We start from the raw sequence: 14,730 nt of genomic DNA, 5'->3' as shown, positions 1-14,730 counted from the left end.
AAGAGGTTGGTGCTCTCCCGCGACGTGTCCGTCCCCGCGGCGGGGCGGGGCTGAGCGCGGGCCTGCAAATGGAAGGAGTGGACAGATGCAGAGGGTGCCTACCAGGCACTGTTCCACCCTTGTCCCTCTCCCTCCCCCAGAAGCCAGGTACCATCTCCTCCCGCGGCCCGGTCCTGGCCCCTGCAACGTGGTGGTCACTGGTGCTGTGTGGGGAGGGGAGCATGTGCAGGGACTGATCTGGGACACAATCACCTCCACATCGGCACTCTTATCACGCTGGATTTTGCCCCTTTGCACCCCACAGTGGTGGATGCCCACGTCCCCCTCAGCCAGGCCTCCTCAGTCACTGTGAACACCCGCAGTGCACAATTGTCCTGGATGAGAATCGGCCCTCCTGCACCATGGGCTGCTCCTCTGAGGTGATAATGATGTGATAAGCACAGGTGTAAACCTTTCCCGGTTTGCACCCGAATTTTGGCTGCATCTCCTCGCCGGGCTCATACACACAGGTCACTGAGAGGGACCTCCCCAGGAATCCTCGCACAGTGCCAGGTCTCCTCACTGCCCAGCAGCCTGCGGAGACACACAGAGCTGCAGAAGTGCTGCCGCTGCAGCAATACCTCCTACCCCATTCAGCTGGTCCACTGTGGGTCTTGAGCCCCAGGGATCCCCTCAGCCCTACCTGAGAGCAGCATCCAGGTGAGCAGCAGGAGCTGCATGGGCAGGCTGGCCAGGGCAACGTGTCAGGGCAGTGCTCCTGCTGCACACACTCTGTTGTGTCTTTGGAGCTTTGCTTCCTCTTCTGCCCGGGGTACCAAATCTGCTACTGCTGGAGAGCATTTGGTTTCTTGTTTCCTTTGGTGATTTCCTGCCTCTCTTGTCACTCATGCCACTGCTTTGCACTGTCCCTGGCTTCTGCTCCTGCCCCCACCACGGCCCTCACAGTGGGATGCAGTCTTGCCTCTCTCTGCCTCTCTGTCACACTGCCTGGCCTCTCTGGCCAGGCAGGGCACCCAGACAAGGATCTGCCTCTCGAGGGGTGGCTCAGCCCCGCACAGGGACCCTTGAGCCCCAAACATGCCCCCAGGCTGGGGCCAGTGCTCCTGCGTGAGCACCCTGTCCCCTGCATGGGAAATGCGGAGGGGGAGCCCCAGCCTCTTGCCTCTGTACAGCTGGATGTACAGCTCATGCACCCTGTACTGCCTCTGTACAGTGGATGTCTCCACTCCCTTGGCCACCAAGTCCCCCAGGGCTGTCCTCAGCACAGCCCCTCTGTGAGTGGCACTGGCCAGGCCCAAGAACACAAAACCCTTCAAACCCACCAGACAATAAATGAGCTGGAACGCCAGTGGGTGGAATCACAACCTTGGACCTTGTGTAGCCAGTGGGGTCCCAGCACCCAGTGAGCAGGATCAGGTAGACAGACAGACAGACAGACAGACAGGCACCTGCAGGATACCGAGGCTTTATTGCAAAATTGTCTTCAGGTGGCAGCTCCAGTTCAGCAGGCGCAGGCTCCCTGTGCCCCAAACCCTCCCCTCTCCAGCGTAGGGGCTGCCAGGAGGAGCTGAGGCTTCACAGGGGGAGAAGCACCCAATGCTGAGCATCTCCCAGTGTGGGGCAGCTGTGGCAGGTGTCGTAGCCCTGGCAGAATGGGGGGCAAGGGCACAAGCGGGTGTCCCTGTGGCTCTGGGATGGGGGGACAGCCCGGTGCTCCAGTGCTTCTGCCTGCCTCCACATTTTCCTTGTCATGGCTCCTGTGCCGGCTCCTCACCCACATGACCTGGCACACCAGGACCAGTGCCACAGCCGCCTTCACGCTGAGGAAGAGCAGCAGGGGGGTGACGCTGAGCTGGGACCTGGGCAGGAGAAAGCAGGTGATGTTAGAGCTTGAGTAGGGTCTCAGCAATGAGGATGGGAACTGGGGCACTTGCACACCTGCCAGTCACCCTACTTGTCCCTGGAATGCTCCTTGGGGCTGCTGGAACCAGGGGGAACAAGGGCTGGGGATGCATTGAGGGGAAAAAGTGTTTTAGGCTGGGGGAGGCTATCAGTGGCTTGCCTGGACCGCAAGCCCAGACTCACAGTGCTGGAGGCTCCTCACAGTCCTTGGGGCACGGGAGGCTGGTGCCCAAGGGGCTCAAGTTGCTGCCCGTGGTTGTGGTTGAAAGGTCTGTGAAGAGAACACAGGGTCAGAGCAAAACTGAGACCCCCTGCACCCTGTCCTGCCCCCTGCGGGGGGGGTCTCTGACCCACAGCTTCAGCTGTTGAAGTGCAGGAGGTAGAGATGGAGGTTCCCAGGCAATGCACTGGGGAGAAGGAGGAAGGAAAAGGGGCAGAGACTGGGAACCCCGAAGAATGGGCTCACAGAGGCAGAGACCTCAAATGGGAGCAAGGGAGCTGCTCTGCTCTGCACAAAGCTTCACATAGCCCCCTCCATCCCTTATCCAAATCTGCACGGGGCAGCCTCCACTTGATATCAGTGCCTGCAAGGAGCTTGTTCTCACTTTTAAAGCCCCTGTGGCCCCTGGCTGGGGACATCCTGTCCCAGCGCAGTCACCCGAATGACAAGCTCCACCACAACTCCCTGCTTTGCTCCCATCCTGGCTTTACCTGTGGAGACCGTCACCTTGGTGCTGTGCTGCAGGTTGAACCATAGCCTCCTCCTCACCCCACAGGAGTACCATCCCGCGTCCCCCAGTGAGACATTGCCCAGTGTCACTGTGAACGAGCGTTCTGTGTGCTTGTCCTCAATGGACACCCTGCCCTGCGTCACTGTCACCTCCGAGCCGTTGGTTTGAGTGATGTAGGTGGAACAAATCCAGAGGAAGCCCGGGCGGCACCAGTACTTGGGGTAGAGCTCATAGCCGGACTCATAGCTACAGGACACAGCCAGCGAGCCACCCTGCTTGGCTGTCACCTGCGTGGGGCCTGTCACTGCCCAGCCACCTGCAGAGGACAGGGAGAGATGTTGCAAGCATATACCAACCCGGGATGCTGGGGGACACCCTGTCCCCAGTGGGGCTGTGTCCCTGCACCTGCTGTGCTGGGGAGTGGTACCGAGATGAGATGTCCCCAGTCATTAAAAAAGTCCCCATCAAGTGTGTGTGTTATTCAACAACCAAAACACCTTGTTACCAGGTTCATGTGACAGCAACACAAGTGTATCTCACAGATCACCCCTCATAGCCACCCACTGGCCACAAGAAAAGGATGGTGTCAGCTGGGCTTCTGGGCTGCTCAGTCCCAGCCTCTGCAGAGCTCTGCCAGAGCCCACGGGGTGGGAACTGCTGACCTGTGCTCACCTGGGAAAAGGGTCCAAACCAGGAACATCCTCATTTTCCAGCTTCTTGCTCCTGAAGCAGATTTTCCCCAGTGGTTATTCACAAAGCAGCCTGCGGCATGGAGCCAGGCTCCAACACAGCTGGGTGTTGCAGGAGTTTCCCAAGCCTCCTTCTCCAGTCACTTCCTTGGGCAGTGTTTACTCACAGACCCTACTTGTCTTTTTTAAAGGCCATTGCTTCTTCCGCTTTGCCCGGGGACCATGACTCACCCTGAGGGCGTCTCATGAGAGACGCCCTCTGCTTTTGCTCCCAAACAGCTGCTGTGAAACACCAAAATACATTGGGTTCCTCCACCACGATTCCTGCCCCAGCAGGGAATCCAGCCCCTTCCCATGTGAAGAGCCCAAAGGGTTTTGGGTGGGGCTTCGCAGGGGAGCTGGACCAGAGTGGGGGTCCAGGGACCAGAATGAAGTGAATGTAGGTCAGCCCAGGCAGGTGGATCAGTTGGGACCACCAGGATGCTCTCCCCATTGTGATGGACCAGGATGAATGACTGGGAGCATGGACTGGGGAGATGGACAGCCATCCCCGCTGCACTGCTGCTCCCCAGCTCCTGAGCTGGTTGCCAGTGTGAGCTGGGTTGCTTTTGTTTGTTTTCTCAAGCAGAAGTGTCTCATTTCCCCCCAAAAATGCCTTTTTTTTGGCACAGCCATGTGTTTTTGAGTGACAAGGCTGTTTTTCTCCCAGAATAAAATGTTTCCACTGAAAGTTTTAGAAACCAAAACACAAAAAGCAAAGCCACTTCCCTGGCAGCTGCCTTGCCAATGACTTTCTTCCTCGATGCCCCTTGGAAAGAACAGAAATCACATACCCCCAGCCCTGCTGGAGGCTGAGGCTTCCTCCTCCTCCTCCTCTGCCTTTTTTTATCCCAGATATGACCATGCTGGGGTTCAGGGGAGAATTGTAAGCATGGCTGCATCACTGGAGCTGGTCCAGGCAGTGGCTTCCCAATGCTCCCATTCCCTACTCGGCACTAGAGCTTCTTGCAGATGATGAAGTTTGTGTTGCCCTCGGGAGCCCCGAGAAGCTCCCCTGGCCCATGATGCGGATGAAACAGAGCTTCCCCCTGGCTTGAGCTCCAGCTTGGCCGCCCACTGCCCAGGCTGCCACCGCAGGGCTGTCCCCAGGCTCTTCCTGCAGCATCTCCCCACTTACTTTTCCATCCTTGTGGTTTTTCTTCCTCTTTCTAAGAGTATTGCATAGGTTTCCATTTCGCAGCAGGGTGATTATATTTGGGTGGATGACAAGACCTACCCAAACAGGCGTTTTTCTTTCTGCACTCCCCCGCCTGGGATATGTCACTGAAATCCTAATGTCATCATGGAAGGCTGGGCTGGGGGGACCAGGATGGGACCCCCTGCAGCCAGGATCCCCTGGGACCCTCCCTCCACTCCTCCCTGCCTTTCAGCCCCTTCACTCTGTGCAAAGACCCAGAGAGAGGGGAACAAGGTAAAAATACAGAAGTACCAGCCTGAGAGCTGCGTGTAAACAGGAGTGACCACACCGGCCACCGCACCAGCTCCTTCCTGTGGCACCTCAGAGTCACTGGGGCTGGGGAGGGGATGGAGATCACATCTCTGACCAGACACTGACTTCCCTTTCCTTCCCACGTGCTCCTTATTGCTGAGCACAAGAACCATACTGGATGAGAAGGGGCTGCCAAGGTGCTGCATCCCATTGTCTCCCACAGCCTGGAGCGGGGATACTGGGCTTTTAAGCCCCATTGGTGGATATTTTAAACTGATCCATCTCTCTGTTTTTTAATCTAGGGCCTTTGAAGAATAATCTGCGTGTTTCAGACTGGGCAGATTTGGCAACTTTGGTGAAATTTGCCTTTAGGAGATAAGGCTGAACAGAATAATTGCTAATGCAGCTCCTTTAGTGCTGGCTGACTGAGCACTGCGCTGCCTGATCTCTCCCTTCCGCTGCCATCTCAGATAACCAAGATAAACCCAGATAATTCCGAGATCTTCTGATTTAGAAAAGCTCATAAGAGAGAGAAATCCTTGCAGACTTTGTAGTGGTGAAGGGTTTACTCCAGGCTTTGCCTTAGGCTGGACGACTCAGTCAGAAAGGGATAAGGTGGGGATAGTTATTAAAATGAAATTAAGAAAACAAAATTCAGCATATTCAGAGGACGAAATCCTGGCTGCTCCCTGGTTCACGAGGAAGGATTGAGTTTCGTGGGGCTCAGATCTCCCCCCAGAATTGTTGTAAGGACAGATCAGGGAGATATTACAGTAGGTTAATGGGATTGGGCTGAGAATGAGTAGGACTGGGCAAGGGGGAAAGAAGTGGAAGCTCTTGAGCTGGCTGTAAATCCTCCTCTGTTGTACTTCCCAAGGCAAATAGACAAGTAATTAAGCTATCAGAGCGAAGGAGACCAAACAATGGAGCTAAATTGCAGGTTCCTTTGAAATCACTCCTGCCGTTTGCAGGTCATTTCCTCTGATTTCATTGCTCTGCACTGATTTCAGCCCGTCAGTGTTTGCTCGGGGCTATAAACTGCTCGCTGGCTCCCAGGAAACGCTGCTGGCGTCTGGGAGAGCAAGTGCTCTGCTTTGGATGGTGGGGAAAGACATTCTTTGGTGTGTGAGGGGAGGAGGGGGAGGCAGGTGTCAGGCTGCTGGGCTCCGACAAAGCTGCTGATACCACTTATCTGTGATGGGTCGGGTCCCCCAGAGCCATAAAGCGATACAAAGCCCTTGGAGCCGTGCCAGGCTGTGCTGGTGCCTGCCTTTTGCCAGCAATCTGTGTTGGCTCATTAGGCTGCATTACACTTGGTGATATCAGGATAGGTGGGTAAACTGTTTTACTCCTGAGTGCTGTTAAATCTGCGGGGGCAAATGTGTCTCGGGTGTAACGCCAATGCTTGCAGTAGGAAAGCAGAATTCGGAGAATTTGGCTTTATGAGGCTCCTCTTCTTCCCTCGCTCTACAGCAACTCCTCGCTGCTCTCCTTTGCGACTCAGAAAAGGGAGAAAAAAGCTACTGGAGCTGCGATGGGTCAGAGGATGCCCTCAGATCCCCTCCTGCAGCAGGGACGTGCCAGCGGTCCCCCTCCAGAAGTAAGCAGGGCTGGAGTTTTGGACCTGGTGGTCCATTGAGGGCTTCCTCTCCTCTTCACTGGGGGTTAAGTTCATCCCACCCCCTGGCAGAGGTTCGCCTGAGCACCAGCACAGCTTGGGTGGAGCCGCAGGTGCCTGTGGCAGATCTGGGTCTCTGGGGTCTTTGTGACCCCACAGGCAGTTCGGGTTGGGGCTGCACCCCCGCTCTGTGTGGGTGCTGGGCACCCACTCAACACATGTTAGCATGAGGTCTCCATTCTCAAGGGGCTGATGTGGCACTGGGACACCTACAGAAAGGCTTTTTGGCAAGTTCTTGGTGCATTCAAGAGGACAGAGTTGCCCTGGCTTCATTGAAGTTCCCCTGAGTTTGATGCTCTTGTCTTTCTGGTCCTACCTGGTATGGGGTGTGTGCACTATGTTGAACGATGCTGCTGGCTTCGCCGTTGATAAATTATCTGATCCAGACACTGTAGCTCATGATAATGCCTATTTTTGTGCTGTTTTGAAGAGAAGCTGCCAAATTCAGGTATACTGTGACTAAGTTATAAAAGACATACCCATCAGCACTTACAGAAGATGACCCCCAGTGTTCCCCAGCACTGATAAAATTAAGAATGCTGCTTAACAGTATAATTGACTCTGATGTTAATTTCTTTGTTTCAGATGATTGTCTTCCAGTGCTTGAGACCAACGGGTGATCTGGTTGCAGGATGGTCTGTGTCAGGCCTGGGTTTAGCTTCTTGGCCTTGGGCAAACCTGAAAACCCCTTGCCCGTCTGGGTTGTTTTTCATCTTTTCTGGTTGTTGTTGCCAAGACTGGTCATCTGACTCGGCAGAACCATCTCTGCTGTCAGAGGAAATAATAGGCAGATATAATTAGCGATGTCAGGCCCAGGCAGTCAAACAGCAATTGGACAGGTGCAGATGGCTCTTGGAAATGTGGTCTGTTCCTCTGGCTCGGGGCTGTCTGCTGATCTGGAAGGAGGGAACCGGAGATTGAACTGAGTCTCTCTTAAATAAACTTCCCAGTAAAGATTTGTTTCTTTCCATTCTAATCGACAACACCAGATTGCTCTAAAGGGAGTTGTAAACAAAAGGGTCTCAATGAGATATCGACTGTCACCTCCAGGTTAAGGCACAGATTCCTCCTGTTTCTAAATACAATTTGTTTTTCACTCCAAGCAGGCTCCCAACAGGGCTCTGTAAATGCGGTGGGTTTCCAAAGGGGAGCTGCTGGAGTAGCCAGGCTCAGGTTAACAGCAGTTAGTAAAGAAGCTGAAATTGCCTGGCTAGCACAAGCTGCTGTCCCTCCCTGGGGTGACACACCGCTAACCGTGGTGACCACTGCCACTGCCTGTGGATGACCAACAACTGCACAGGCTGATGACAGGAGGGGTACAGCCGTGGGGTTCCCTAACATGAGTGCATACGAGCCGAGTGTGAAGCATGGCAGCAGATCTGGCTTCATGCTCTCAGCTTGGAGACTGATCGGAGCCATCAGTGAGAACCGTCTCTGCCCAGGGCTGCCGTCCAGCCCTGCCTCATCGTGCCCCATGGATGCCTCCTGCAGTGGAGGGAGAAAGAGCAGCGTTTGTCGGTAGGGAGGGCAGGGAGCCCCGGGCTCCTCCACACCCGGGGAACAGGGGATCTCTATCACAGTAGATGGAGTTGGAGTGGGGAGGGGGCTAGAGAGGGACCAGCAGTTGTGTGGAAGCAGCCGCGGGCCCTGCCCGCATGGAGGGGAGCTCCCACGGCCTCCCCGCCCCCGGGCGGGACCGGCCTCCCGCCCCCCCCGCTTCACTCCTCCGGGCGGGAGAACCCGGCGAGCGGGGCGGGCACGTCGGCGGCGAGGAGCACTCTCCGTTTCGCTGTCCTGCGGAGGTCCGCACCGAACCAGGCCGGGCTGTACCGAACCGGGCCGGCCTGTGCTGAACCGGACTGTGCTGAGCAGAGTCCAACCGCGCCGAACCCAGCCGCGCTGTTCTGAACCGGACCGAGCCGAACCGCGGCCCCTGCGCAGCCGGATCGGGCCGCGACGGACCGGGCCTAACGGGACCGGACCTAACGGGGCCGAACCGGGCGGGGCCGGGCGCTGTCCGCGGTGCTGAAGGCGGGCGCTGTCCGCGGTGCTGCCGCAGCGGCCCGGCCCATGCACCCCGGCCATGGAGGGCCCCGCCGCCGGTTCGGGGGGGGGCGGCTACAACGAGGCGCTGCTGCACAAGGTAGGGCCGGGGAGAGGGGGGGCCGGGGAGGGGGCTGTAAAGTACACGGAGGAGTGTGGGGAGTGGTGCTGGAGTGGCGTAGGAGCAGTTGCCTGGGTCGGGCTTGTGCTTGAACTTCCCCAGCAAACTCTGTCCCTCTCCCCTCCTCGCTTTTCTTCCCCCGGTGGGGTCCATCTGCCACCTCCCATCACAGCGGGGTGGTGGGGGGATGCGGCTGCAGATCTTCCTCCTCCCTTCAGCGGTCGGGGCTGGGCAACCTGCAGGGCTTGGTCCTGCTCCTCGGCACGTCCTGGATGATGGTGGGGATGGGGGCAGCAGGATAGGGTTTGTTTGCAAAGTAAAGCGGACAGAAGTGCTGGAAAGTGGCCAGCCCCATGTCACAGCCTGCTGCCAGCATTCAGCTGCTCCCGCTGTCCTGTATATGCTCACAAGGGGGTGGGGAAGCTGCACTCCAGAGCTCTGTTTGCCAGATCCAGCCCGAAGAGTGGAGATTTTACTGCCATGAAACAGCCGTGTCTCAAGAAATGTCCATCCCTGCCCTCCTTGCTTTAAAATCCTTCTCTTTACGGGGTCCCCAGGACTGTGTTTTGTAACTCCATGTTGCACCAATGGTGGCCAGGGATTCTGCTGTCCCTGCAAGACCTGGGTGGCTCAGGCTCTGCTGGAGCAGGGCTTTTGCTCTCTGCAGTCAGATGCTGCCCTGCAACTCCAGGAGACACGGAGGAGACACTGATCTCTGCCAGATCCACCCATCACTCCTTCTCACTGTCCTCATGCTGCTTTGCTGCAGTCCCCGGTGACTGTGCAGGGACCAACACCCCTGGGGAACAGAGGCAGGGTGGGGGAAAAGGTCTCAGTTGTGTGGATCCCTCTTCACACACAGCAGTCTCTTTTACATCCTGCTCTACTCAGGGCAATGTGCCCAGCCCTTGATTAGCAGGAAAATATAAATTACTAGCAACTCTCATTTCTATTGTACACTGAGTACGTAGGACATGCCTCCAGGGATGACTCAAGAAACTTTGATTCTTTGCAAAGCTTTAACTCTCTCTTCTCCAGCCATGAGCTGCTGCAGCTAAGGAACAACATTGGTGGAAATGAGTCTCTGGGCAGAAGAGCTGCCCAAGGAAATAACCATCCCAGTCTCATTTCCCTCGGTATCTTGCTGCCACTCCTGGCTGGGTTGCTTGTCATGCAGAAACAAACCTGCTTTTGCTCCAGGGACATGAGGCAGCAAATACCTCACTAGATCCTTTCTCTGAGCAAGGAGTCACATTTCAGATGTGCTGAGAAACTCCAAGAGAGCTTTGCACTATGGAGGTAAAGGTTAAGTGATTTCTGGTTGGTGGCTAAACCCAGGCCTGGGAAGGAAATGAGCTGGGAGCAAATCAAGGTTGGAGTAGCAGAGGTTTGTTCTGGGCTGTTCCAGAAAAGTTTCACTTGGCACGCAATGAGAGATTCTGCTTTCAGGTGATTCGACCCATTGCCAAATCCTTCTTCCTCCCATTGGGTGCTTAGATCCATTTAGCTGGAACAAGCCCCAGGAGGAGAGGAACATGCCCCTGGGCTGTGGCTGATCTAAAGTGTTAGCAGGGGATTTGCAAACAGGGAAACCCTGTGTGATCTGAGCCAGTTTTTGTTTTGATTTGGGATTTTTTTTGATGTGCAGCCCTAGAGCTCATGTCTACAGGGCTGAAATACAGCTTCTGCCAGGGCAAGGGCCCAACAGGGTTGGCAGAGGGCCCTGGGATTTGGCTTGAGTAGGCCTAAAGGGCTTGGCCATGGTGAAACAGTGCCTGGCAGAGTGGTGACAGCCCTGAGGTGTCCCTGTGGCACAGGACAGCTCGAGGCAGCACTCAGCAGCATCCAAGTTGCCCTGGAGCACTGCCTGGAGCAGGCAAGAGGCAGCGCAGTTTTGTATGTAGAGCAGGCAGAAATAAGTCTCAGCGATGCACCCCAGAGAGACCGTGAGATCCGGGTGGTGAGCGGCTGAAAGCCACCACAGCTTCGCTCTCAGACCTCTCCTGGTGCTGCATCTTGGCTGAGCTCCGCAGGCAGCTGTGCTGGGGTGCACGTACACAACTGACACAATTTGTTGGGATGAACCCTGCTGACCTGGGAGCAAAGCTTTGGGTTTGGGGCTTCAGCAGCTCTCAGAGAGCAGCAACAGAGCCCATGGAGGGCACCTCTCCCCACCCTGCATCCCCCAGGACGGGGGTTTTACCCTGTCAGGATCCTGCTAGCTACATTTAGCTCAGTTCTGGCTATCACATGCTAAAACTCCAAAATGAACTGGGAAGAGAACCTCAACCCCCATGCACTCTCCCAGATCTCCTCCTGCTTGGCTGGCTCTGGAAATGCATCTCCCTGCGCTGCCTTGACAGCTGTGCAAAGCCTCTCTTCAGCAGGTATGTCAGATCAAAAAGATCTCCTTTGCTCAGATCCACTCCACAGTGGGGTTTTTATTGTTCTTTCTTGTTTATTTGGTAGCCAGGAAGATCACGGTGGTTTTCACTGTGCTGTACATCCACAGAGTCCGCGAGCTTTACCTAAAGTCATTAGGAAAGTCTCTTGGCTGATTCAGGTCAACTTATTAAGTCATGAAGCAATTCATGAGTTGTCTCTATTATAAATCCCAATTAAATTATTGATAGGAGAGTCTGCCTTTTATACATGTGTATCTTGGGCTCTGGAGGGTTTCTGGTGCTTATTCCAGCTCTCCTCCCTCCATAATTAATGCCATTCTTTGCATTAACTGCTCTCAAAGACAGCGCTTCAGGGTGCAGCTGGTCTTGTTGCATCTCCCAGCACCAGTATTTTACCTGAGAATAGTGTGTAACACCAAAAAATGCAGTGCTGGGGTACAGGAGCCCCATGGTAAAGCCAAGGGGGCCTTGGGTAGAAAATTGCCCCCAGGGAAAGGGATGACCTGGCTTGTCTGGTCCATCATCCAGAGATTTCTGCTTCCCAACATACCCCCAGCTCCCATGCAGGCTTCCAGCCTATAGGGGCTCCCACCTCTGCTTGGCAGATCAAGCTTTTCCAAGGAGATGTTTGGGGTTTGGGATATTTTTCTGAGGGAAAGCGCTGGTTCACTGAAGCGAGTCTTTCACTGAAGCGTGTCGGCGTTGACGGGCTCCAGGCAGGTTGTGGTGCAGTGATTTATGCAAGGCAGGCTGCTGGTCTCATGCCAGTCCATGTTCCTGCTTTGTTTGTGGTCCTCAAGCTCCTTGGCTTTTGGTTCCAGCCCACTCCTTTGCGGTCTGTGGGGTGGCAGAAATGCAGTTATGGGTGCTGTGGCATGTGGCTGGGTTCCTCATGGCCTCCCAGGGCACAAAGTCAGGTCTTAATCTGCCGGGAATGTTCAAATACTTGATTAAACACATTACTCTATGCTCATCTGCCCTGTTCTTCACAGGGAGGTACGTGTGGTGCCTGAAGTGGTGCCAGGCTGGGAACTAAACACAGATCAAGGGGGGAAACAACACATGCAGCGAAATGTGGCACAGGTGGAGGCAGAGGGTGAGGATGTTCAGTCCCAGCACCTTGCTGGCTCAGCTCTGCAGCCTTGTGGGTGGCAGGGGACCGGTGACAAGGTGGGGAACACAGCCCAGGGACCAGCTCAGCGCTTGCCAGGGCTGCAGCTATGGGAACACCCATGTCCCAAAAGACAGAGCCAAACCCAATTCTGAGCAAGAAAACAGTTAGCAGAGTGTTTATTTTAACTTGTGTCCCTGCAAAAGGGTTCAAAGTGCCCCGGTTTCCTGAAAGGATGGGAATGTTTGCGCCAGCGGCTCTGCCAACAAAACTGAGATACCAGCAGAGAGGGAAGGGAAGGTTTTGTGTTTGAACCATTGTCCTGGAGTTTAGATAATCACAGGCAGGAGCAGAAGGGAGAACAGGCTCCTTGGGGATGAGATGTCGGTATCAGGACCATGGGGATGGCAATGCCCCAGCTCTGACACCTGCACAGCTCCCTCATCCCTTCTGCTCTGGGACAAGCAAGCTTTGCTCCCTTGGGAGAGCCCTGGGGCTTCCCATGAAGGGCTGGAGAGGCAGAGGGGCCCTGTCACTTCAAACCTAATGCCCTGCTGGGGGACAGAGCTGTGGATCTACAGTGTTAAAGACAGCCCGGTGCCCTGGAGAGGCTGCGCGGCTGTGGCAGTGGCTGTGAGCAGCAGCTGTGGGAGATGGTCTCTTTGTTAAACAGTTTTGGACCTAATCCAGTGCTGCCGGAGTCCTCCCAAGGAGGTTTTCTGCCAGGGCTGTGTGAGCTACAGCTGTCTCTGCCTGGCAGCTTCCCGAGCTAGGGCAGGAGCATCTCTCCTGCTTGCTCTCGGTGATGGGTTGCACTTTGCTTTCTCTTCCACCTCTCTGCTCTTAGAGAGGCACAGCGGGGCTCTGGCACAGAACTGAGCCTGCGATGTGTTCTGTTTACTACAGACATGGTCAGAGGAGCAGAAATTCCTCCCCAAGCAGGCGGCAGGACCAGAAGTGACAGGGAAGGACAGGACACAGAGGGACAAGCCATCTGGCTGCAGCACTTGCACCCAGCAGCCAGTGGGGACAATCTGCTGTCAAGCAGGGCTGTGCAGAGGAGTTGTGTCATGGGGCTCATGGCTCTGCCATGGGCTGGGACTGAGCTGGTCCCTCCTGATCCCACTCTGTTCACTGCCACATCCCACAGCACCCCCTCCCCAAGTGCCTGCCCACTGGTTGCGTGCCATGCTTGCCAGCTTGACATCGCGAGCTCTGGCATGCTGACACCTCTTTACCGGTCCTTGCAGACAATCCTGGTTGGAGACAGTGGCGTGGGGAAGACGTCTCTGCTGGTCCAGTTTGACCAGGGCAAGTTCATTCCTGGCTCCTTCTCTGCCACCGTGGGCATCGGGTTTACGGTAAGAGCCCGGTCCCCTGTGCCTGGGCTGTGCAGCCTCACTCACCCTCACAAGACCAGTTTAATTTGTGTAATCATGTTTTATGATTCTATCATTCTAAGTGATGCTAAGCACAAAGAATCGGGAGGATTTATTTTTGTGCTTCTGGATGAAGGGGACAGGTTTTCTGCGTTATTACTGTCAAGCTGAGGCAGCCATGCTTCAGGCTGCTGGGCGGAGATGGAGGATGGATGAGGCTTCATGCCACAGAACTCATGGTGGGGCCGTGCCTGAGCAAAGCCCTTGGCATCACACATGGAAGCTGCTGTTGGAGTGGCCCTGCTCTCCTGGGGAGAAGCCAGCCTGTGTCCTGCCTGCGAAGCCCAGGGCCCTTGCAAAGTCAGGCAGATGGTGGCAGCGCCTGGGAAAAGCACTCAGCTGCTGTCCAGTGCTATTTGCAGAGCTGCCACAGGGCTGGCAAGCGGCTCCAGTGCCCATGTCCCCTCTCCCTGGGGGAGCCCAGGACAGAGGCAGCGACTAGGACCTCATTGCACAGTGAGACTGGCATCCCTCCAGCAGCCGTGGCAAGGCTGGGGCTCAGCAAGAGGCTATTACCACAGGGATTTTCTCTCTAGCCCAGGCCAGGGAAGCAGGGAAACACATGGTACTGGCATGAGGAGTCTGGGACCAAGCAGCCCAGAGACAACACTGTGGGAATGCCAAGCCCTGGCCAGGCAGAGGCTCAGCTGTGCTCCCGACTTTTGCCAGCTCCCGGCTGCCTCATTTCCCCTGCAGTAATACCAGCGTGTAGAGGTGATGCTCAGCCAGGCGTTTGTCCTGCCCAGGCAGCTCTGTGAGCACCAGTGTGGTTTGCCATATCCTCCCAGCCCCCCTCCCCAGCAAGCTGCAGGGGAGCTCAGCTCCTTCCAGGAGCTCTGTGCCTCTAGCCTTCAGTCCTGGGCACTTTTCTGGCCAAGGAGCATATGTAAGCTATAAATCCCCTGGTGGGTCTGAGCACAGTTACGGGACTGGAAATACAGGTTCCCTTTCCTGAGGGGCAGAAGAAGGCTTGGCTGGAGCAGGAGCCGGCAGCCGGGGGAGGCAGGGAGCTGGGTGCCATTGCAGGGGGCATCTCTGCCATCCGGCCTCCCACGGCCACGCTTGGCCTCCCCCGGTGAGCAGTGAGGGACATGGATCAGCACAGTGCCGGGCTGGAATCCC

General features: G+C 55.8%; 1 protein-coding gene across 1 annotated transcript; it reads right to left on the bottom strand.

The window, feature by feature from the left end:
• Positions 1-1,501: 1,501 nt before the first annotated feature.
• On the bottom strand, positions 1,502-3,339 carry LOC308047927 (CMRF35-like molecule 7; the record flags this gene model as incomplete). The annotated part of the gene is made up of 4 exons (XM_080356748.1): positions 1,502-1,859; positions 2,086-2,173; positions 2,614-2,949; positions 3,306-3,339. 4 exons carry the CDS (start codon positions 3,337-3,339, stop codon positions 1,502-1,504), a joined length of 816 nt encoding a protein of 271 aa, XP_080212874.1.
• Between the last annotated feature and the right edge of the window lie 11,391 nt (positions 3,340-14,730).

This window comes from Nesoenas mayeri, assembly GCF_963082525.1.
Source record: "Nesoenas mayeri genome assembly, chromosome: 19".
NCBI lineage: Eukaryota > Metazoa > Chordata > Aves > Columbiformes > Columbidae > Nesoenas > Nesoenas mayeri.
The sequence above is the reverse complement of the archived record's forward strand: the minus strand, read 5'-3'. Positions and strand labels throughout refer to the sequence as shown.